Raw genomic sequence first — 21,900 nt, 5'->3', positions numbered from 1 at the left:
GTCCATGGATGTATCACAGCTCTGCAAACACCGGCGCCGCCCTCACTGCCGCCTAGATCTCGGATCCTGCGCCTCCTGCAACCTATACTCCCGCTGCTCCCGCGTACCCATACTACCTCCCCCACCTTCATTCCGTCTCTCCCAGCCCCCAAGCCTCACCACAAGCGCAGTAGCATTGTCCGCACTCTCGGCCGTCTCCGTGGCGAAGCTGATCAAGCTCTCGGCCGCCTGCGCCGGCGTCTTGGCCTCCTTCACCACGTCCACCACCTCCTGATCGGACAAATGACCGCTGATGCCGTCAGACATGAGAACAATGAAGCTGTACTCAGCGGCTGACAGCTCCAACCGCGTAATCTGGGGTTCAGCAGACACGCCCATGCGCTTGCTGCTAATGTCGCCGAAAGCGCGGGTGTTGGCTAAGCCACCCATGCGTTCTTCGCCGAAGCTATCGGCGACGAAGGCCGCAGCATACCGGCGGAGACGCGTGGCTTCCACCGGGTGAGATGGGTGATGGTTGATCGTCGTTGGCACGGCTTTGCCGTCCGATGAACGACACAGCAGGATCCGCGTGTCGCCGACGTGAGCTGAGATGAACGTTGAGGGTGACGCGGGGTGCCAGAATGGCATGGAGGTCGGCGTGGAGATCAGTGCTATCGATGCTGTCGAGCCACCCTTGAAGCGTTGCGCGCCACCAATGGGAGCCTGCAGATCGGGCGATGAGCCACGTCGGGAGCGCTTTGTTCGGAGATTCTGGGATGCTGGCCGCTCAGGGTGGAAGAGTAAGTCATTGTCGTTGAGCGGCTTGTCGGCTAAGACGGGGTCGTCAAGCGACGAGACTTGGAGTGTGGCGGTGTCCGCGGAGTGTTTGCTCGCTTGGGCTGCTGTGAAGTCCAGGTCGGCTTTGAGAAACGCGTAGGATAACACCGTTTCGATCGAGTTGTTGTTCTGCGACCACGAAGTACCAGGCGACCTTCGATCCGCCACCGCAGGAAAGTACTCCGGTCGGAACCTCTTAAAGTAGCCACCAACTGTTTCCCGCCAGCTCGAGACAAGACTCTTTTGCAAATCTTCCGCATCCTGCTCTCCCATCACACCACCTTCTGAGTCTTCCATGGCATTTCCACTCTGTAACGAGCTTTCCATGCCGAACAGCAACGCAGCTTCCTCCACGTAACCATGCAGCCTCTCCCGTAGAAACTCTGAGCACTCACTTCCGCCGTGTCCATCGAAGACTCCGAAGTAAAAGACCTGCGGGTCGCCACTTTCACTCCTCGCCGCCTCCCCGCCAACCTCACCATTGCTTCCCGACAATCGCCTACTCAAGCTCACCGGCTGGCGCTTGGCAAAAGCCGGGATCTCGATCGTGCCTGCCTGAAACGTATCTTCATTGTAGGGCCTACTTCCTCTACTTACCCCAGCACCGAAATGATGCTTAGCACTTCTGATTGGAATACGGACGATCGTTGTGTCTCTGCTCGCAGCCGACGGTGCTAAGCGTGCCGCGCTCCTCGTCGGACCGGCGTGCGGTGCGCTGTCGCTGCGCGGCAATCCGTGAGGCGTACTTTGTTTGTCGGGCGATAGTGACGATGATGGAAGATGCGTGACAAAGTATTCGTGAAATGCTCGACGCTGTGCAATGCTTCGTGTTCGATTACATAGGCTCTCGTCAAGGATAGCGGATAAGGCGCGGCCGATGCTGAATGGGATGCCGCTATGCTTCATGATGATTGTGAAAGGTATACAAACTGGCGCACCAGGCGCACGAAACGGGGATTCAATGCATCATGAAGGTGTGGCGGTGCGGAGTATGTAAGGTCATGGTTATGGTTACATGGTATGGGTGGGGATGACGGCGGCGAAGCGGAGCAGACGCCGGAGTTCGATCACATCACCTTTCTTCTCCGAGATTGAATTCATCCACTTCCTTTCGGGCTCCTACTCTGCTACCATATCGGACCCGTTCTTCTTTCCATGAGTAGCAGCAGTGTTGCGTACCGACAGACGACAAGGCAGCCAGTCCATGTTCGTTGCGCATGTCCCACCATCTGCGACCCGAAACATCATTGCCGTTGGGATAGCGCTTGTTTTGCGACACGATTCATCTTCTTCCAGCACCTTAGACGGAGAGCATGTGGTGTGTTGATGGCCATTGGTTTCTATGGACATCCGGCGCCCTCGTCTTACGCAGCGGTTTCGCGTCCACACGGACCAGACAGTCTGTCTGATGAGATTGAGCATAGACCACACATGTGACTTATAGCCATCCTCACAAGCCAGTCGTATGCGGTAAGAGACTGGTGGAAAGTCTTTGTTTTACTGCGATTGGTCCACAGTAGCAGTTGACCCTTCGTGAATGCAGCAAAGCGAGGTAAATGTGTGTGCGACATTAGCCTCGAGCACACAACGCCCTTGTGATGCCGGACACTTTCTTGATGTGTTGCTCCTCGCGTTCCACAAAGTCTTAGAACCAAACTACGCCCTTCTTCTGATAGCAAGAAATTCCGCTCACTCACTTGACCGACCAGCTCTCCACGAGGAAAATACCACCCCCGCCACAGCCTCCCTCAGGAAACAGCCACCGTCGACACATCGGCGCCATGTTTGGAATCACTATCATCATCCTCGCCACCTTGTGTACAGCACATATGCAGCTCAACTTCCCTCCACCCTTCAACGCCTCCAACAATCCCCACCGCACAACACGAGCAGATCCTTACCTCCAATACCCCTACAACTGCTGCGGACCGCACGATAGATGGATGTATCCCTGCCGTGGTTACGAGACGCTCCTCGGCGATCCACAAGGCGCCGCCACCGCAACATGGCCAGCAGGCAGCACGCAAAGCTGGAACATCAGCGGCATCGGCAACCACTACGGCGGCAGCTGTCAGGTAGGCTTCTCCACTAACCACGGCGAAACATTCCGCGTCGCCACGAGCTACGAAGGAAACTGCCCGCATAGAAACAATGGCAACGGGCCAGATGGGCAAAACTTCGACTTCACTGTGCCCGCGGATCTGCCAGCCGGCGTGCACCTCTTCACGTGGACCTGGTACAATCGTGAGCAAGAGCTCAACAGTAACTGCGCCGCCGTCGAGATCACGGCATGTATCGCAGCGGACACGCCTCCCGCTCCCGTCGCGTTCGCCAGTCGTCCGGAGATGTTTGTGGCGGATGACGTAAATGGATGTGTGACTCCGCACACGACAGCTGAGCTGCGGTATCCCTTTCCCGGACCGGAGGTCGTGACGGGTGATGGCGCGTATCCGCTTCAGCTACCTACGGGTAATTGTGGCGGTGTGGGCGTGCAAGCGTACCATGGCGAGACCGGAGAAGATGGGCATTGACCAAGTCACTCCTGATCGGCGTTGAGCTTCACGCCAGAGGTCTGCTGCGCTTACCATGCGTATGCTGGTCATACGCTGCGGGCCACATATGGGCAGGATCCATCGATAATGGTAATGAACATAGTGGCCAAGGCACCGGCCTCGACCAATGCAGGGTGTACAGCACGAGGAAGGGAATGGGATTGTGTGCTTGACATTATGTTGTGGTTCTTATTGTTACCTACCTACCTACCTCACATCTTCCTCCTCTTACCCGTCCGAGTGGGCAACAGCTTACTCGATGTCTACCTTCCTCACTTCCACGAAGCCATCCTCAGCTGACAGCTTAGGGACATCAATCTTGAGCACACCTTCTTCCAACTTCGCACTGATGCCTTCGACATCAACCTGCGCCGGGCTAGCTCTGCTGCCAAGCCGCACCTTCCTCTCAAACACCCCGACCTTCCTCTCATCCATCGCAAGCGCATTCAGCAATTCCTCGTCAGCCGGACGGTAAACGACGCCAGCAATGCTGAGCTCAGACTTCTCCACGTCGTAGTTCACACCCACATCCTCCTTCTTCGCGCCGGGAAGTGAGACGTGCACGACGAAGCTGGATGTAGTGTCGAAGACATCAACCTCCGGGCGGAAAGACGCGTCGTCCTTGTTGTCGTCGGCGGCCCTGCTGTTCTCGTTGTGCTCGCCGAACAACTGCGACTGGAACATCTCAGCCAGGGCGCCGAAGCCGCCAGGACCGCCGAAGGCTGGGTGGCCGAACGGACCACGCCCGCCGCAGCGTCCACGTCCGCCGAACCCGCCACGTCCCCGCATACCACCGCGTCCGCGATGGCCTGGGCCGTGACGGCCATGATGGCCTGGTCCATGGTGTGGCGGCTCTTCCTCGAATGGCGGAGGGGGACCGCGTGCGTCAGACGGGCCATCTTCGGGGACCTGCTCTGGTGGGTCTGGCATATCGTGTTCAGCTGCTGGCGGTGGTGGCGGGCCCGGTGGGCCATTCGGGTGATGATGCGGTCCGTGATGGGGTGGCGGGCCGTTGGGGTGACGAGGGGGTCCGTGTCTGCCGCGGTGAGCGAAAGGGCCTCCGAAGGGGAAGCCAGCGGCCCATCCGTCGGTCCATGGGTTTGGTTGCGGCTCGTTGTCGGACTCGTCGGTTTGGCGGTTGTGGTTGTTATTGTTCATGCCAGCGAAGAAAGGGTGTGAGGCGCCCTGCTCCTCCATGCTGGCGATGAAGTCCCAAAAGGGAGCGGTTTGGTTGTAGTAGCGTACTGATGGCATGATTGGTTCTTAATGATGATGTGTTGATGGAAGAGCAGAAGGATGCGAAGATGCAGAGAGAATAATGACTATATAGACCTACCACTAACGTCTAGGCAGCCACAACTGTACGGTTACTACGTGTAGACAGGCAGAGAGAGCGTCGTCAGCCACACCTCCGAGAGCTTCGCACGAACAGTGACCGTCCAGAACGTCGGAACATGCAAGAGAAAGGTACAGAAGCTTCTCTGCGGGGAATTTGTGCGGTGACAATAGCCAGCCGTTCGTGAGAGTTGGAAGGTGACAGAGAGTGATAGGCAAGCACTTGGTCTACGTAGGCTGACTTGGCCGCATAAGGTGGCGAATGTGGCGCCGATCGGCACGCTCTAGCCACATCTTTTCCGCTGACTCGTGGAGGCATCTCGGCCGAAGGAGCGGACTCTTAGATGGGGTGACACGGTACCTTAGACATGTATATTCTAGCAGATGCATGCATGTATACAGTATGTACTCAGGTCTAAAAGATAGGCTCAAGCCCCTGCTCCTCCCACCTCGTCCTCCCCTCCCCAACCTCCTCCCTAACCTTCCAATACTCCCGGTTGAACAACCAATACTCCTCTCCCGTAATCGGATGCTTCGCCTTAGTGAACCATTTCGGCACAAACTCCTCTCCTTTCGCCTCCCGCTCCCGCCTTCGTGCCCTCTGCGCCTCCTCCAGCCGATTCTTCTCCACAGCCGCGAAATCATACTCCCCCTCCTCCATAGCGCGTTGATCCGGTCGCAGGCGCGAGTCCGTGGGCGCGATGAGCGGCTTCAGACGCTCCGGTAAGTCGTTGAGGGTGACGACGAAGGGCGTGATGTTGAAGGGTATACCCGTCGGTCGCGGATGGGCTTCCCAGATCAGGAACGCCTGGTCTTTCCCTTGCTTCTCCCCCATCGGAGGTGCTTCGACCGAGGCCTCGTAGCCGGGCGTGAAGCGAGCGTAAATCTTGTCGTTCCAGCGCCCTCCTATACTCCAGCGGACGCGACCTTGTTTGTCCACCACACGTCCCGTGACCTGATAAGCAGAGCTGGCTTTCCATCCCTTCGCCTTGAAGTCGAGGTAGCAGACCTCGCCTGTCGTCCAGTTCTTGACCTCCATCGGCCCGTAGTTGTCCACGGTCGGATTGCCGGTGATGATTCCTACAACGGACGAAGTGACCTTCTTCCAGGTATACAGCTCTTCACCTCCAGACACCGGTCGGAGATGTAGAAACCACGTACCGAGCGGGTTGAACTCGAACGACTTGCCGTAGAACTTCGACTTGACCGCGGACTCACCATAGTAATCCCATCTTGGACTCTCGGCGTGCGCGGCGCCCACAGGCGGGTGGTGAGTAACCTGCTCGATGAAGAACCGGTAGCCGAGATCAGGACGGCAGTACTCGTACGTCTCTCCCAACAACGGATTGAAGGGCTTAGCGACACGGCCGATGGTGCTGGCGTACTCGGATGCTGCGAAACCCGCTACGTAGACCAGGCGCTCAGTGGAGTCCATCCGGTCGGCTGCGACGTTCAGTAAGTCGGTGTACTCCATGTCCTCCACCACACGGTAAAGGAGCGAAGTCGGTTCGTTGAAAGACACAGGTAAAGTCATCTTGGTCATGTCCTTGCCGATCATGGACTTGAGGATGCCCTGCGTGGCGTCAGCAATTCGCGTCAACAAAGGGAAGGGGTGATCCGTACCCAAAGCGACACCTTCGGCCTATTATCTGCGTCGAGCTTCAACCGCTTTCTCACGCCGTCCTCATAACCCTTAAACGACTTCGCAATCTCAAGCTCCTTCGAAGTCTTCTCCTCATTCGGCTTCTCACCCAACGCAGCATCAATGCTCTTCTCCTCAAGAGCAGCAGGCGGGCTCGAGGGTGGCATAACATCAATAATCTCCACCTCCCCAGCATCAACAGCATCAAAGAACTCATCCTCAATTTCGCTCTCATCATCCGACACCTCATTGTTCGTCAACTCCGCAATAGTCGGCCTGCGACTGCGCGTGATATCCTGTTGGAGTTCCAGCTGCGGCTTACCCGTCTTGACCGCATTCTCAGCAACCGGCTCGTGAGTCTCGGGCACCTGACTCTCGAGCACTTCCTTCAACGCTCGCTTCGTCCGCTTGCGCTTGTCCTCAGACTCGCCGATGCGACTCTCCAGCACTTCCTGCTCCTTGGCCACCCGCGCCATACTGTCTTCCCACAGCCGGCGGATGTTCTGCTCGCGGTCCAAGCGGTATTGCCAATACGCCTCGTGATCGCGCGAGATGCGCAGGAGATCCATAAGTAGCCCTCTCAGATTGCCGACCGCGGTGTCGTAGGAAGAGAGTGCCTGCACCATAGTCGGGTGGGAGACGGCCATGTTGGGATTCTTCGTCTTCTCCGCTTGCAGCGCCGTCGCCACTTGCTCTAGCAAATCGAGCTGGAGCTTCGCGGACTGCGCCGTGATGCTGAAAGCATCCTTGTTGGCCGGTCGAAGCTCGTGACTACTTGCGTCGTCGCCGTACTCCTCGTCATCATCGATGTCGCCTTCGATGTTAGCAGTGTTAGTCCGGCTGAGCATGCGCATGGACTCTACATCCTGCATGCTGGACTGATCATTGATGGAGCTTGCAAGATACGATGTGGAGAGAGCGGATGGTGCGACATCAAGCGAGGTGCCGGGCACAAACATGCCGCGACCTGTCTGCGCGACTTCTGCCTCCCGAGTCCGGTGTCGCTCTAGCTGCTCGTGCTTAGCTTCGCGCAGAGCTGCACTCTCTTGCTGCTGTCGCTTTTGCTCCTCCTTGGCTTCATCCTTCGCCCATTGAATGGCATTGTTCAATGCCCAGTACCAGCGCTTGGCCTCGATCTCATGATTTGCTTTCAGGTTGTACTTGACCGATGATTTGCCGTGAACCTCGAATTGAAGCTTGTCCTTCGGGTCCATGTGCAGCTTCGCGATTCGCATATTGATCGCTCCGCGGCAAGCTGAACCTGCATCGTCTTGATGCTTGTAATACGACAAGACACCGTCTTCCAAGACGAACCATCGAAGCTTGTAGCCGCTCGTGTAGTTGGTCCACTTGCGTAAGTAGCCTTTCATTTCGCGACTGTCCTTGCCGGCTGGTCCGCCGTCTGCACTCGGCGCGCCACCAATCTGCCCCGTCTCGCCCAGAATGCTTCGTTCTTGTATGCTGCGCTGAGCGACTTGTGCAGCCGGTGATCGTTTCAGGATCGCGCGAGTCCGCTCATCCTTCGTAACATCATGGGCCAGCCGGCCTTTACGGTCCCGCCTGAACGGATCGGCTCCATTAAGCAGCAAGAGCTGGGCAAGCTTGACGTCCTTGTTCCGGGCTGCCTCGTGCAGTAAAGTGCCGCCGCTCTCAGTCGTGGCTGGATCAGTCGCAAGCTCTGGCCCGTTGACGTCGATAGTTGTCCGGACACGGCTTTCCGCCAGAAGCTGTTCGAGTCCCTCGTAGTCACCAGCCGTGACGAGCGAGTGGATCTTGCGGACATTGCTGTCGATGAAGACCGATCGCGCGAGCTGCAGCTGCTGGAAGATGTCGGGCGTGCGAGCGACATCCAATGGCGTTTTGCCCTGGTGATTCATCCCCGCATCGTTCACACTTCCCTGGTCGAGTAGAAGCTTGACGACCGCCGCTCGTCCAAGCATGGCGGCGACGTGAAGCGGAGTGTTTCCATCGCGGTCCTTGGCATTGACGTCCGATGATCGCTGAGAAAGGACATACTCGATTACGGGCTGTTCTGCGCACTGAATCGCCAAATGCAGTACCGTGGTGCCCTCGAGCTTGCCCGCCTCGTCCGGCTTGCATGCGCGTGCAATAGCTACCGTATCGCCGTTGCGCAACGCTTCGAATACCTTGAACAGCCTCACCGATTGCTCAATGGATGCTCCCTGCGTGGCGCTCGTTGGTGTGGTAGAAGTGGGATCGGCGCCGTCGGGGCCGAGTTCCATGCTCCGCCGGGGTATGACTGTGTTCGACATGGTCGTCGACAGGTGCGGTCGGTGTGCCGCTTGCATGGAGGTGCGTGTCGGGGTAGTCGGCGTCAAGAAGTCGGCGTTTGAGCGCTTGCTCTCCGCTGGACTTGCGCTTGCACTTGCCATCTCACCCTCCGCTGTCGACTCTTGCTGTGTCTGCAGCGTGGGGACCTCGTTGCGGCTGGAGATGCGTTGCAGCGCACGAGAGACGGCAGACTTGGACCGCTTGTGCAGCCTGTGTAGCAGTCAGTCGACGTTGCGCTTTCCATCCAGCATTCTGGTTCCACTCGTTGCACAGGATGGCGCCAACACTTACGAAGGGGTCGCCGTGCCTTCGCTCATCTTGGCAAAGCCTTGTGCGCAGCCTCTATGTACCGAGCCAAGTTCAACAAGTTAATGTATGCGTTATATTCTCCACCCACGCTATTAACATTGTCTGCTGTCAATGTAAAGTTATCGCTTTGAGCTCTGCGAACCCAGCGCCGGCAAATGAGTGGAACAGCCCCTCAGGCCCCTCTAGTGTCTAGAAAACAAAAGCCATGCGCAATGACATCCCCTTGGCCCGCCTTTCGTCGACCAATAATTACCCGTGTCCCCTCGCGCATGTCAGATTGAGCTTATTCATCGCCGCAGAAGCTTGCCCGTTAGCATGCCTATCTACAATTCCTCCGCCACTTCCCTTCCGCTCCTCCAAGTCCCGCGGATGTCGGATAGTGTCTCAATCAATATTTGAACGACGGGTGAGAGCATCGAGGGCAGCTTCTACCCGCCGGTACTCGGCATCATTGACCATGTTTATCGAACATTCAACAACTGGTTACATGAAGATTGATCATTTGCGATACCCCACATTGAACCATCCGTCATCGGAAGCGTTATGCGGGGTTTGCAAATACAGAAAATCTGTCTTGGTGAGAGCCACTGATTGATTGACTCATTGCGGGAGTCAGTTGCTGTCGCATAGGATATCTATCTCTCCTGCTGCACGTACTACTGAGTGTATCGTACGCTGAGCATATCGGCAACGTTCAATCAAGTCTATTGCGAAAGCGAGGACTGAAATTCATTGATCAAGCCCATTCTAACCAACGGCCACTGCGCCTACAGTCACCACCACCATGCCTTTGTACGCCGCATATTAAGCAAGTCCTTTACTCTTGAAAATGCAGGCATTGATTTATATCATAGACTCAAAGACCCTTCCCGCAAATACCGCCGCTTCAAACCCCTCGACATCCCCGACCGCCAATGGCCCACGAAAACCCTCGACAAAGTTCCCCGCTGGCTGGCAACCGATCTCCGAGACGGCAACCAATCCCTCGTCGACCCCATGGACGGCGACCAGAAATGGCGCTACTTCGCCATGCTCGTCCAGCTCGGGTACAAAGAAATCGAGATTTCCTACCCCAGCAGCGGCGCCACCGACTTCGATTTCACGCGCCGTCTCGTTACGACGCCCGGGGCGGTGCCGGACGACGTGTGGTTGCAGGTGTTAAGTCCCTGTCGCAAGGAGCTGATCAAGCGGACGGTGGAGAGTCTAAAGGGTGCGAAGAAGGCGATTCTACATCTGTATCTCGCGACGAGTCCGTGTTTCCAGCAGATTGTGTTTGGGATGAATAACGAACAGAGCAAGCAGTTGGCGGTGGAGTGTACGAAGTACGCGCGAAGTATTACAAAAGACGATCCGAATTCCGGGGTGGAGGAGTGGAGGTACGAGTTTAGTCCGGAGACGTTCTCGGATTCCGATCCGGAGTTTGTGGTGGATGTGTGTGAGGCGGTGAAGGCGGCGTGGGAGCCGACGGAGAAGGATCAGCTGATCTTCAACCTACCGGCGACGGTGGAGATGAGCACGCCGAATGTGTATGCGGATCAGATTGAGTATTTCTGCCGGAAGATTACGGAGCGGGAGAAGGTGTGCGTGAGTCTGCATCCGCACAACGATCGGGGTTGTGCGGTCGCCGCGGCGGAGTTGGCACAAATGGCGGGCGCGGATCGAGTAGAGGGGACGTTGTTCGGCAATGGCGAGCGGACAGGAAACGTAGACCTCGTCACACTAGCCCTAAACCTTTACACGCAAGGCATTCACCCCGGCATCGACTTCAGCGACCTCAACAGCGTCATCGACATCGTGGAGAAGAGCAACAAGATCCCCGTGCACCCGCGCGCGCCCTACGGCGGGCAACTCGTCGTCTGCGCCTTCTCCGGCTCGCATCAAGACGCCATCAAGAAGGGTTTCGTGGCGAGGGAGAAGTCAGGCGCGACGAGCGAGGATCCGTGGGTCATGCCGTACCTCCCTCTCGACCCCGAGGATATCGGACGCACGTACGAGGCGATCATCCGCGTGAATAGTCAGAGTGGCAAGGGAGGCGTGGCGTGGATCATCAAGCGCACGCTCGAGCTTGACCTGCCGAGGGGGCTGCAGATCGCGTTCAGCAAGATTGTGCAGAGGGAGACGGATATGTTGGGCCGCGAGCTGCAGGCGAATGAGATCAAGGAGTTGTTCGTGGATGCGTATCATTTGAATCGGAATCCGAGGTTCGCACTCATCGATTACAACATCACGAGCGACCGGTCTGTTTCGCCTGCGCCACCGGCGGCGGCGGCGGCGGCGGCACCAACAGCGAATGGTACCAAAACGCCTTCTTCCCGTAATCTGAGGAGGAAGTTTGATGGTGTGATTGAGATTGATGGCGTGGAACATAACGTTTCCGGGACGGGGAATGGTGCTTTGAGTGCGCTGGCGAACGCGTTGAGGACGTTGGGGATTGACTTGGATATTGCTGATTATAAGGAGCATTCGATTGAGAAGAAGGAGGGGTTGGTGAAGGGGCGGGATACGCAGGCCGCGACGTTCATTGAGTGTACGGCGGCGGGTCAGGCGCAGAAGGTGTGGGGAGTGGGGATTCATGAGGACGTGGTGCAGTCGAGTCTGTTTGCGTTGCTGTCGGCGGCGTCGTCGGCAAGTTCACATTCCTTTTGTAGGGTCTGTGAGGTGGTTGAGTGCTGACGGTTGCGTTAGTTTCTGTCCTCGAGACCGTCGACTCCAGTACCATTCCGGCCGAAGCGGTCTAATACGGCGACGCTGGAGGCTTCACCACTTTCAGGATTGAGGAACGAGATGAATGGCGCGCCAGCTAGTGCACCGGACGCTGTGGCCAAGTTTGAGGCGAAAGTTGAGGAGCAGGAACAGGCGCGGCAGGTTGACGGTGTCGTCACTACTAATGGTCATACTTGACGTCGCGTTCTTCACAGCGTCTAATTCGGTGCAAACTCAGCGGGCGTTGGGATGGAAGGGTCCGGGATGCATCAACGGTGGGGCCAGCGGAAAAGTCACTGTATCGTACGCGCGCATCGAACCAAACGCATGTAGTGAGGTGCCTGGATGGCGTATTTGGAAGCTTTATGATTGTTAAGCTCACCCCCTCAACCTCGCCTCCCTGCCCGCCCGCTCCCTTGCCAAATCCGCCCTGCCCAAAAACTCCTCCCTCTCCAAATACGTCCCCCGACTCCTCCCATACATCGCCATCTCCTCCCCCAACCCCTCCGTATCGACAAATCCCTTCCAATCCAGCGCGCTCTTTTGCACCGTCGTCATCTTCTCCGCCTTTCGCTTCTGCTCCTCCTCCGCACGCTTCGCCGCCATCAGCACGTCCAATCGATTAGGAGCTCGTGGCCGCAGTTTTTCCGCGGCGACGCCTTTGATTGTGGCGGTGGGGTTGGGTTCGAAGAGGGAGGGCCGGCGGAGTGGGCGGCGGAGGGTTGCTTGTGGAGCAGAAATGGGGTTGTTAGTAGGGTTTGCTTCGGGGTGGTGTTGGAGGTAGAGGCGGGCGGCTTTGGAGGCGCGGGGGACGGTTTCGGTGACGGTGGTGATCTCGCCTGCGTACTCGATTTGGCGCGTAATGGTGATGGTGTCGAGGTTGGAGGCCGCGTTCTCCTTGTTCTGCTCGCCGTCGCCGGTGTCGACGTCTTTTCCAGGCGGCGGCGGCGGGACGTGAGGCCCAAGTGGCGCGGACTGCAGTTCCTTCCATATCTGATCGACGTCTACCGTGACCTCTCCGGTACCGATCCTTCTCCGCTCCCTCCGCTCCTCCTTCTCCGCCAACCGCTGCGCTCTCGTGCGTATCAACCCGCCCTCTCCTCCGCTCTCCTCCTGATCGTCTGCAGCAGCCTTCTTTCGCCGCTTTCGCTTCCGCTCCTGTATCGTTGCCTCATCGCCAGAGTCAAGTCCTTCGGCGCCATCATCAGCCTTCCGCTTCCTACCCTGCTGTGTTTGCTTCACGGTGTCATCTCCCACCTCCTCCTCTGATGAAGAGCCGTCTCCCTCGCCCACCGCAGTCTCTTCTGGGTTGAAGTCCTCGTCTGCTTCTTCGTTGTACTCTTCTTCATCCCGCTCCGTAATGGCGGCTGTAATACCTCCTGACATCTTCGCCTCTACTCAGAGCTTGATGTTACGAGACAAGTGTACAATATGCAGGGTCCTTACTCAGTCACTCAGACGCTGCGCTAGCCTTTGTCATATTATTCTCGTGATATTTAAGAGAAGAGTACTTGCTTTACATCCTCTATCCTACAGAATAGCATAGTAGCTGATTCAATTATAACTTGATAGCTAGAAATAGATGTCTCTATTTAAGACTTATACTAAATGTAAGAAATGCAGGTACCGGCATCGTGAACATCGAAGGGCAGTTTCTGCGTTACGCTCTACGGTCAGGCCGGTGCAGACGGCAGCTCTTCGGTTATATTATACACTATATAAGAAGACGATACTCGCTGACTCAGCATTGATCCTCGTCGAGGTTTTTCTTGACACTGCCTCTATGGCGCAGTGGTAACGCGTCGCACTTGTATCCAACAATTTGACGCGGTCCAGTCCACTGGATCAATCAAATATCAAACATCCAATGCGAAGATCCCTAGTTCAATTCTGGGTGGAGGCAAAATAATCTTCGGGCCTCTCAGAGGTTTCATGCCATTTCTTTTGCTTTCTAAAGTCACTTCTATACCGGTGGTAGCGATGCGTTTTACCCTCAGAATCTGCAGCAATAATGAGTGGGAATAGGTTGATGATCAGACAAGTTATACGAGCAACAACTTCGACGCTGCTTCCTAGTTTTAGCGCTTGTGCAATACCGGAGTAGGCTCCTCGTGCTGCAATAGATACCGACGACAACTTCGACGTGTTGACGAAGACATAGTGGCTTACGGTACCAGCCATAGACGAACATGCGGTGCGAACGAAACGTTCAAAGTGCTCCACGAAGCTTACCCTGTGATGCTAACGACTTGCGGGTCACGCATTGCACACTCCAGTGCCGGGAAGCTTCAGTCCAGTCCATTTACTATCGAGCTATGCCTGCAGTAAGAGGAGTGTCCGGATCATGTCCGTCACTCCCAACAGTGTCCAGCTGCACGCTCGCTTCGTCCTCCGGGTTGTAGCTTGGCAAAGGACGAGATACCAATCGAACCCACTGACTTCTGGCAAGCCATTGCATTACCGTTTCTCTTCGTCCCACAACATGGAAGCCAAATCCAGCCCCATCCCTATTCTCAATCCGCACTTGATCGTCGACAACTGGCTCCACAGGCGGAAAATGTTCGTCGCAGCAGTTGGTGAACATATCGGATAGGGGAAGGTACCGAGCGAGGGAAAGAATCACTGCTACGAAGTTGTTTTCGGTCGCATGCTCCATTTCAATCAAGAACACGCCGATGCATACGGCGATGATGGCGAGCAAGTCGGCCACACCATACACAATCCAAAGGTTGCGGACGTTGTATTGGTATATGTTCACCTGCGCCGTTTGAGTGACATTCGCCAGAACCGTAGTGCTACAGCATAGTCAGTAAAAGATTGATAGAACGTTGCCGTGAGCGAAGCTAGCTTACCACAGGAGGGGGTTGCTTCGCAGACTCATGGTGAAGTTGAAAGCCAGCTGCTCGAATAGGAATGGTAGCGTCTGGTTCTGTGCCAAAGCCTTGTCTGCGAGTCTCTGATCCTTGAGAAGGTAAGGCTTTGATATCATGTCCGCGGGGACACCCTTGAGCTGCTGGTTTTGATGGAAGACGAAATCCAGGTCGTTGCTGCCGAGGAGACTGGAGTGCACAATCTGGCTGTCGAACGAGCTGTACGCAGGCGTTGCTGGAGTAGCTGACCGTTTCATCACCAGACCCATAGAGCCGACAATCTGGTCTGCAAGGACCGCAAAATAAGCACTGTATGCAAGTTGAACGAGATCAGATGGTTCGCTGGGATCTGTGTTGGAGTACGGCACCGCTGACGCGAGATCGATCCTCTTCTCGGTGACCGTCTGTATCCCATTGCTGTAAGACAGCTCGGCCGTGTAGGTGGCATCCCAAAGGGCGCATACGGAGTACTTCTGCTCAGGGACATAGCTCCCGTTGCTGTTCACGACACGTCGTCCTCCAGCATCCTCAAGAAAACGCCAGTATGTCATCCAAACCTCATTGACCGCATTGGTAGGCGCGCTTTGTGCTCTGGGATGAGTAATTGCGCTTATGTTCGTTCCGTCTGGGGCCACGACAGATGTCCCGTCCATGCTCGAATTGTACGAAGGCACGAAGGCGTAATACGAGAAAGCCTGATACAAGCCACTGGGAGCAAGTGCATCATTCTCGGACTGCATTATTGCATCGATGATGCCTTGGACTGTGCCATTTGCGTCGTGACAAACCGCGTGTGGAGCGCGGAAGTTGAGCTCGAAGGAAGATTGAGGGCTTTCTGGCGGTACCCAAAGTACCGCGCCGGAAGAGCCTGTGGCGCTAGCCAGCCTGGAGTAGATCGTTCGTGCACCGTCGAAGAGGAAGTTGTCAGGATTGGCAGAGGGTATACTGGCGCTCGCAGGAAGAATGTTCGCAGAGCGATTGACTTGGTTTGGATCGGAAATGTTCGGGACTGTGACATTCATAGGCGAAGTTGTAGTGTAATTTGCTTGGATGGCTGTCAATGTGGGAGGAGTAAACACTCCAGGAATGCTGAGCGCCCTAAGCCTCTTGTCAAAACGGAGGGTGGTCGGGTGCAGTGCAAAGTGTACTGACCAGTAGGAGAGAAGCAGCAAGTACATTGCAGCGGCTCTGCGCTGCCAGAGCTCTGGACGTAGAAGCTCGAAGACTGTCTTGAGGGCATTGAAAAGTGCGTTCACACCTCGGATTGACATTGGCTCTTTACGGAGATGGCTGAAGACTGCTTGGTGGTAGAAGAACCCGACCACATAACACAGAAAGGCGCCCACGAGAGAAGAGAGAAAGTTGCCGGCTCTGGTATCTGGTATGTCAGCCATGCTGCATGCCTTCGTTGGGCGAAGACACGGACACGAATCCAAGGTAGAACTCCTGCTGCTGAGCGCTATCGACCATTTTGCCCTCGAGGGATTTGTAGAGCTAAAAGTCGTTGGAACCAATCGATCAGTCGAGCACCAAGAGCCTTTGCCGCGACGAGGCGTACCAAATGGTGACCAGCAGTCAGCAGGATGCCAAATAGAGAGATCACTGCCAGCTGTCCAACCTTCCACATATTGACAGCATGATATTTGCATCGTACAGACACTGCGCGTCCGATATCTTTAAGATAGGGTGAGCTCGCGTCAGTTCCGATGGACTCTATCCACTCGCTGGAGGCTGTCCTTTCTTCTCGAGCACCGGCTTGCGCGGAAGATGCTGCCATTGTGCCGTTCCCTGTACTTGCCGCTGGATTGTTCATGTTAGGTCTTGATATGCTCTTGGAAGATCGTCTAAGTTTTCGTGCTGCCTCTGCAGTCAGACACTGCCAGCTGAAGCCATAGATCATATAGGCGACGGTCATGCATAAATCAACATGACTAACTCCATCACAGCTATGATATGACTAGATGGACCTTGGAAAGATAACCAGCCTGACGAGACTCTTGGCTGGCAAGGCGTGCGTTGGCCGCGTGATACCGCTTTTGAAACATACGGGCAAAGCAGCCTGATACTAAACTCGCGCATGGTATCTGAGCATCTGGCGGGCCGCTGTGACTCGGCGGAGAAGAAGTGTTCCGATGGCATGACCTGCCTCGTGCGCGATATATCTATGGTGGCTTAGAGACGCCTCAAGCGCAGTTTGCGGTAAGCTGCAGATGCAGACCTGCTGGACTGAGCGGATGCAGCATGTGCTGGTTCAACGGATTGTACAGAAGCAGACATAGCCCGCGCAGTCGAGAGTCACAGCGATATCAAGTAAGGTCTTGCAGATGGGATGAAGTTGACAGCTCGGTCGTGCCGATCCACAGGGGTGAGGCGATGTGCTAACAACCGAGCGTCTGTGTCACAAGACCATGCCTCGTGGCTTCTGCTCTGCCTCAGAGCAGCAGGTAAGATGTCGCAAGATCGTAGTGCTAATTGATAGACAGGACAGCAACGCAGAGAGACTTGGAATAATTGCCAGCATGGTGATTGAAACATCGACTATGTCCGTAAGTACTTTGAGCCAAGTCAACGCGAATATGAAGGCTGATGGCTGTTGTTTTCATGGTCACTGAGGCAGAATTCATTGTTCTTATTTGGTGTTTTTGATCGCTGGCAATGAGTCGTTGAAAGAGATTTGTATCTTGCTCACGCTATCACATATCACACCTCCCTTCTTCATAACATTTTCGACTTACTTTCAATACTACAGACACGATCGCTCTTACATTGTAAAGCTTCATCACCCCGGCTCAATGTGTCAAACCCAGTTTCATACCTTGCTGCAGGCTCTGCCAAAATGCGAGCACCATCTGCATCTTGAGGGAGCATTGACACCAGAGACATTGTTCGCATTGGCCGTAAAGAATGGTATCCAGCTGCCCTCTGATGATCCCGCATTTGCTAGTCCAGCATCTCTTGCACTTCGATATCAGCGCTTCACTTCGCTTGACGACTTTCTTCACTACTATTACCTTGGGATGAGCGTGCTGCTGCAACCATCAGACTTCGAGAGCCTGGCCTGGGACTACTTCCTCCATGCATCGAAGGACGGAGTAGCCCATGCAGAACTCTTCTTCGACCCGCAGGCCCACCTTGCTCGTGGTGTACCATATGAGACCATCGTCTCCGGCTTCACAAAAGCAAGAATGAGGGCTGAAGCAGAGTTGGGCATCAGCAGCCTGCTTGTATGCTGCTTTCTCCGTCATCTTCCACCGGTTGAGGCAGTCGCTACGTTCCGTTTACCTGAAGTACAGCATAGCTTCACCAGCGGCCAGGTCACTGGCATTGGCCTTGACTCCAGCGAGCTCGAATACCCACCCGAGCTGTTTACGGACCTCTACGCTAGCGCTAGAGACCTCGGACTGAAGAGGACGGCGCACGCTGGAGAAGAAGGACCTCCTTCATACGTAACCACCGCACTGGAGGCGCTACGCATCGAGCGCATAGACCATGGTATTCGCATAGCCGAAGACCCTTCCCTGTTGACGCGTGTAGCTGATGAAGGCATTCTCTTGACCGTGTGTCCCATCAGCAACGTCTTCCTACGTTGTGTCCCGTCTGTCGCGGATCTGCCAATACAAGCCTTCATGCGCGCAGGCGTGCGTTTCAGCATCAACTCAGATGATCCTGCGTATTTCGGTAACCACTTTTTGCTTGACAATTACTGCGCTGTTCAGACTGCCTTCGATCTTACGGCGAACGACTGGAGCGTCATCTGTAAGAACAGCATCAACGGAAGCTGGTGTTCTGCATCCAGGAAGGAGGCATTGCTGCGAGGATTGAAGAGTGTTATCGATGATTGGACCTCCGTTCAAGATCCGTGAGCTGCGCGATGAGGAAGGATGATGGAAGAGGACCTATCGATGAACGTTTGCTGCTCGTACGGCGTAGCCGATCGCCGTTCGTATTGCGGGCGGCTAGTGATGCGTTGGCACGCGGTGGCTGCTCAGAAGCCTTTCGAATACGAGGCCGTTTGCGCCCGTGACGTGCCGCTTTGTCTGCAGAACCGGCAGAACGGCACTTATCTTTTTACCCTGCGAGCGAACGCTTGTGAGAGGTCCAGCGACTCTGGAGAAGTCTAGCATGGATCGTATAGTTGTACCGTGGCTGGCAAACACCCCATCCAAGGTATAGTCATAGATTAGCAGCCAGATAGCGACACGGCAGTTGCACCGGGCCAGGATATCCGCCACGCACTTGCTGGAACCACAGTCCGCATGGTGAGCGATGCGGAAAGGTTAACACGAGTGAGTAGCACCGTTGTTCCAGCCTTATCGAATTGCTAGTAGCGCACGAGAAGTCTACCCACTTTTGCTGAGTCCCTCGGTACTGGGCCTTATGAAACCATCGGTCCAAGGAACTGTGCGTCTTGGTATAACCTGTCTGATGTCGGGCCGGCAATTAAGGCCTTGGAGACGCCATTCACGATCAAGGTATGGCGTCCTCAAAACGCACCCGATTGACACCTAGACATCGTCCTATCAACCATCCTCCTCGCGCATCGTACACTCCCCAATATTATGGCATATAAGTCATCGTGTCGTTGGCTTCTCATGAACAGAATGGTGTGCATGAAGTCGTCCGCTTCGGCGACTCGAGGCCTTTGGGTGTCGCTGGAACGGGGCACCAGAGCAGCCTCCATTATTTTCGAAACGCTTCCGATCCGCCCTTTCACTCATACTAGCACCCTACGCCGGTTCGCCTTCTCGACTGTACCCAGCATCCTACCGTCGTCGCCGATCTGGTCTCGCACGGAGGTGCTACGCTTGATGAGTACTTGCTCGATAGATCTGATGTCGCAATCGAGGTGATCGCGCGTAGTGGTTCGCTGCCATTCGGTGTCCGCAGGCATGTGCTCGATCGTCGGCAGAAATAATGGTTGACCGTCACATTCATTCGTCGCGTTGGGATTCACCCGTGTCTTCGTCAGGCGCTGGGGTCCTGAACAACATCTTAGTCCGCGACCGGTTCTCATGCCCATATAGCTGTCGGTACGAACCCGCCGCCGAAGCTGTAAACATGCTCCTGTGCCTGCAAAGTGAAAGGGGGGAATCCAGGTGAAGGAATCCCATACTGTTGAGTCCCGGAAGAGAAGGAGTAAGGGGTAGGGACGCCAAGGAAAGAAGAGCCGGACGGAGATGTATGCTGGCTTACGTCGTACATTGGAGTAGCAGGTGCGAATGCAGGGCTGAGGTTGCCTATATTGGTGTAGCTCAGCGTGCTGGGGTCGATACCGAATGATACAGGCTGCTGAGAAAGCGCCGACTGCTGAACTTGCAGCGTGCGATGCCGGTATTCGAATGCTGCTTGTCGTGGGAACTGCATGAGTGATGCGACCTCCAGAAGTGAGGTATCCGCTCCACGTTCCGAGTGCATGGCGTCGGTCACAGCAATAATAGCCTCTAGTGGTGGAAGCGATGCTGCTGAGCAGAATGAGGAACCAAGATCGGGAAATAGCGGGTCGATAGCCAGGGCAGTTGCATAGAAATGCGCAATCGTTAGCATTGCCGGGCCTTGTCCACCCTCACGTTGCAGCAGGAGCACCGGAACCCAGAATAGCCATTTACGCAGTTGATAGAAATGGTTGAACTGCTCTTCGGGAGTTTGCGCAGATGGCAGGGTCTGCAGTTGCTGGACGTAGTGAACCAACTGAGTCGTCCAATGCAGCTCCATCTGCGCGCCTGCTAAGCCCAGCTGAAGCCTCTGTAGAGCATATGCTGCGTTTTCAAGCAACGCGCTTCTCTCGACCGGGCTCACAGAAGACCGTCTTCGGTGCGTGTGAAATGGGTTGGTGGGTGCATCTTCTTCAATCACATACTCGGCAAACACGGAGTCGTGTTTCCACGATTGCATTGCGGCAATAACCTGCTGTCTGTTAGTTAGATGCCAAGCGTAGGGACGGGAGACAAACCGATTGAATCCCGGCACGAAGAGAGGACCAACTGCGCCTGTTCGATGTCAGTGGTATCTCGCAGATAATGCCAGCTTACTTACCAGTCTGTGGCTTGCCAAAATAGCAGGAGTGAAGCCGCGAGCACTGCATCTGCGTTGGCATGCGAGAAGTTGCCGATCGCTTCATGCAGACCACGAAGCGCAATACTTCCGTGGTGGAGGTAAAGATTGCGTGTGGCATTCGAGGAATGCAGCCAAGCGAGATGGTTCGCAGACATCGCAAGTAAAGCGTGCATCACGTATGGATGCGTTGACGCCACACTTAGGAACCTTCGCCCATCCGGTCAGTTGTAAATCCTACAATGTTTGTTCAGAGATGTCTTAGCGACTCACTTGGGCACTTTCTGCGTCCAGGTCGTAAGATGAGACGCGCCTTTTAGTGTCAGATTGTTTGCGATAGTTGAGAGATGATGAATGAGCCGAAGATCGTTTCGGGAGTACTCGTGGGCGTGCGGATGTGGAAACACCTGCATCTCTGGATACGGGAAACGGCCTGATTGCTGCCACTGCTCAACGCGAGACTCTGAGCCTGGACTTAGCTGCAGGCTCTGCTGTTCCGGACTTTGTTGGCTTTCGATATCGGAGCCCGCAGTCTCCATATAATCACAGCGGACTTGGTGCTTGGTACAGTTGCGACTGGCTACACGTAAGCGATGTCAGGACAACCTCGAAACGTGTGTTGGCGTACCATTGCGGGTATGTCTCATCGCACCGGATATGCCTTCGTTTGCAGGTCTTGCAACCTTTGCGACTTTTGGTATGGCTTCGCCTGGATGGACCGGCTCCTGAGCCTGTCATGGTCGAAGGTGTTGACGTAGTGATATTATGTCGTGTACGATTAGATAGTGTGGACTTATAGAGTCTACAAGTGGGTTCGCCGCGGGGATGTCGGCTTGCTTGGACCTTATGTTCTGCAGACGATCGCTTTCAAGATCGCTTTCGGATTGCTATTTGCGGTATAAAGCGAGTGTGAGGTGCTGTACTCTGCACGTAGTGGTTAGTAGCGAGTGCGGCGAACAACGACAGTAGTAGCGAACGTCGATATAAATGCAAAAGCGAATGTGGTATACTCCTAGTATAGCAAAGCTGGTGAAGATCAGACCAGAAGACACAACTCTCTACGACCGCGCTTGACATATACTACAGCGAGAGCGTGAGACCGGTATGTGGTATCGTGCCTGGACTGCAGCAGTCAAGACCTCGAAATAGCTGCTAGTCAGCCTAAGCTTGAACGGTGCTGGTGAGCTAATGCCGTAGGCTGCAGCATGAACCCATAAGGTCCTTCTGACGCGACAGGGTCCTCGTATGAACTTGCCAGTCGGGAGCGTGGGTAACATCTCAGTCATCCAAAAGAAGCATTTCGCCGCACAAAAGCTCCTAGTAATCATAG

At 55.3% G+C, this 21,900-nt stretch overlaps 10 protein-coding genes and 1 non-coding gene across 11 annotated transcripts; 5 read left to right on the top strand and 6 right to left on the bottom strand.

Moving 5' to 3' along the window:
* Positions 1-42: 42 nt before the first annotated feature.
* BAUCODRAFT_78028 (uncharacterized protein) lies at positions 43-1,722 on the bottom strand (the record flags this gene model as incomplete). Its single annotated transcript, XM_007682292.1, has 2 exons — positions 43-735; positions 817-1,722. 2 exons carry the CDS (start codon positions 1,720-1,722, stop codon positions 43-45), a joined length of 1,599 nt encoding a protein of 532 aa, XP_007680482.1.
* Positions 1,723-1,828: 106 nt separating this feature from the next.
* On the bottom strand, positions 1,829-2,417 carry BAUCODRAFT_283707 (uncharacterized protein). Its single transcript, XM_007682491.1, has one exon. It carries the CDS (start codon positions 2,236-2,238, stop codon positions 1,936-1,938), a length of 303 nt encoding a protein of 100 aa, XP_007680681.1. The 5' UTR covers positions 2,239-2,417; the 3' UTR covers positions 1,829-1,935.
* BAUCODRAFT_283706 (uncharacterized protein) lies at positions 2,418-3,483 on the top strand. Its single transcript, XM_007682490.1, has one exon. It carries the CDS (start codon positions 2,598-2,600, stop codon positions 3,345-3,347), a length of 750 nt encoding a protein of 249 aa, XP_007680680.1. The 5' UTR covers positions 2,418-2,597; the 3' UTR covers positions 3,348-3,483.
* Positions 3,484-3,524: 41 nt separating this feature from the next.
* Positions 3,525-4,819, bottom strand: BAUCODRAFT_38289 (uncharacterized protein). Its single transcript, XM_007682179.1, has one exon. It carries the CDS (start codon positions 4,620-4,622, stop codon positions 3,621-3,623), a length of 1,002 nt encoding a protein of 333 aa, XP_007680369.1. The 5' UTR covers positions 4,623-4,819; the 3' UTR covers positions 3,525-3,620.
* A 3,967-nt stretch (positions 4,820-8,786) lies between these two features.
* On the top strand, positions 8,787-9,379 carry BAUCODRAFT_38285 (uncharacterized protein). The gene has a single exon (XM_007682178.1). It carries the CDS (start codon positions 8,800-8,802, stop codon positions 9,007-9,009), a length of 210 nt encoding a protein of 69 aa, XP_007680368.1. The 5' UTR covers positions 8,787-8,799; the 3' UTR covers positions 9,010-9,379.
* A 351-nt stretch (positions 9,380-9,730) lies between these two features.
* BAUCODRAFT_569579 (uncharacterized protein) lies at positions 9,731-12,336 on the top strand (the record flags this gene model as incomplete). Its single annotated transcript, XM_007682489.1, has 3 exons — positions 9,731-9,738; positions 9,801-11,595; positions 11,632-12,336. The coding sequence occupies 3 exons, from the start codon at positions 9,731-9,733 to the stop codon at positions 11,845-11,847; spliced, it is 2,019 nt and encodes a 672-aa protein (XP_007680679.1). The 3' UTR covers positions 11,848-12,336.
* Positions 12,337-13,426: 1,090 nt separating this feature from the next.
* Positions 13,427-13,552, top strand: BAUCODRAFT_t36. Its single transcript has one exon. It is a non-coding gene; the product is annotated as a tRNA-Thr (tRNA).
* Positions 13,553-13,954: 402 nt separating this feature from the next.
* Positions 13,955-15,790, bottom strand: BAUCODRAFT_126250 (uncharacterized protein; the record flags this gene model as incomplete). The annotated part of the gene is made up of 3 exons (XM_007682488.1): positions 13,955-14,444; positions 14,502-15,617; positions 15,672-15,790. The coding sequence occupies 3 exons, from the start codon at positions 15,788-15,790 to the stop codon at positions 13,955-13,957; spliced, it is 1,725 nt and encodes a 574-aa protein (XP_007680678.1).
* A 30-nt stretch (positions 15,791-15,820) lies between these two features.
* Positions 15,821-16,840, bottom strand: BAUCODRAFT_38282 (uncharacterized protein). Its single transcript, XM_007682177.1, has one exon. The coding sequence runs from the start codon at positions 16,432-16,434 to the stop codon at positions 15,979-15,981; it is 456 nt and encodes a 151-aa protein (XP_007680367.1). The 5' UTR covers positions 16,435-16,840; the 3' UTR covers positions 15,821-15,978.
* Positions 16,841-17,221: 381 nt separating this feature from the next.
* Positions 17,222-18,730, top strand: BAUCODRAFT_283624 (uncharacterized protein). The gene has a single exon (XM_007682487.1). The coding sequence runs from the start codon at positions 17,312-17,314 to the stop codon at positions 18,380-18,382; it is 1,071 nt and encodes a 356-aa protein (XP_007680677.1). The 5' UTR covers positions 17,222-17,311; the 3' UTR covers positions 18,383-18,730.
* Positions 18,731-19,529: 799 nt separating this feature from the next.
* Positions 19,530-21,308, bottom strand: BAUCODRAFT_78015 (uncharacterized protein; the record flags this gene model as incomplete). The annotated part of the gene is made up of 5 exons (XM_007682290.1): positions 19,530-20,423; positions 20,470-20,506; positions 20,553-20,780; positions 20,844-21,146; positions 21,199-21,308. The coding sequence occupies 5 exons, from the start codon at positions 21,306-21,308 to the stop codon at positions 19,530-19,532; spliced, it is 1,572 nt and encodes a 523-aa protein (XP_007680480.1).
* Positions 21,309-21,900: the final 592 nt, after the last annotated feature.

Source organism: Baudoinia panamericana (assembly GCF_000338955.1).
Source record: "Baudoinia panamericana UAMH 10762 unplaced genomic scaffold BAUCOscaffold_13, whole genome shotgun sequence".
NCBI classification, from domain to species: domain Eukaryota; kingdom Fungi; phylum Ascomycota; class Dothideomycetes; order Mycosphaerellales; family Teratosphaeriaceae; genus Baudoinia; species Baudoinia panamericana.
The sequence above is the reverse complement of the archived record's forward strand: the minus strand, read 5'-3'. Positions and strand labels throughout refer to the sequence as shown.

Bases quoted from the DNA above. Each gene is read 5' to 3' on its own strand.
- BAUCODRAFT_283707 (XM_007682491.1), bottom strand. From the start codon at position 2,238: ATGCTCAATCTCATCAGACAGACTGTCTGGTCCGTGTGGACGCGAAAC.
- BAUCODRAFT_283706 (XM_007682490.1), top strand. From the start codon at position 2,598: ATGTTTGGAATCACTATCATCATCCTCGCCACCTTGTGTACAGCACAT.
- BAUCODRAFT_38289 (XM_007682179.1), bottom strand. From the start codon at position 4,622: ATGCCATCAGTACGCTACTACAACCAAACCGCTCCCTTTTGGGACTTC.
- BAUCODRAFT_38285 (XM_007682178.1), top strand. From the start codon at position 8,800: ATGCGTTGCAGCGCACGAGAGACGGCAGACTTGGACCGCTTGTGCAGC.
- BAUCODRAFT_38282 (XM_007682177.1), bottom strand. From the start codon at position 16,434: ATGACCGTCGCCTATATGATCTATGGCTTCAGCTGGCAGTGTCTGACT.
- BAUCODRAFT_283624 (XM_007682487.1), top strand. From the start codon at position 17,312: ATGTGTCAAACCCAGTTTCATACCTTGCTGCAGGCTCTGCCAAAATGC.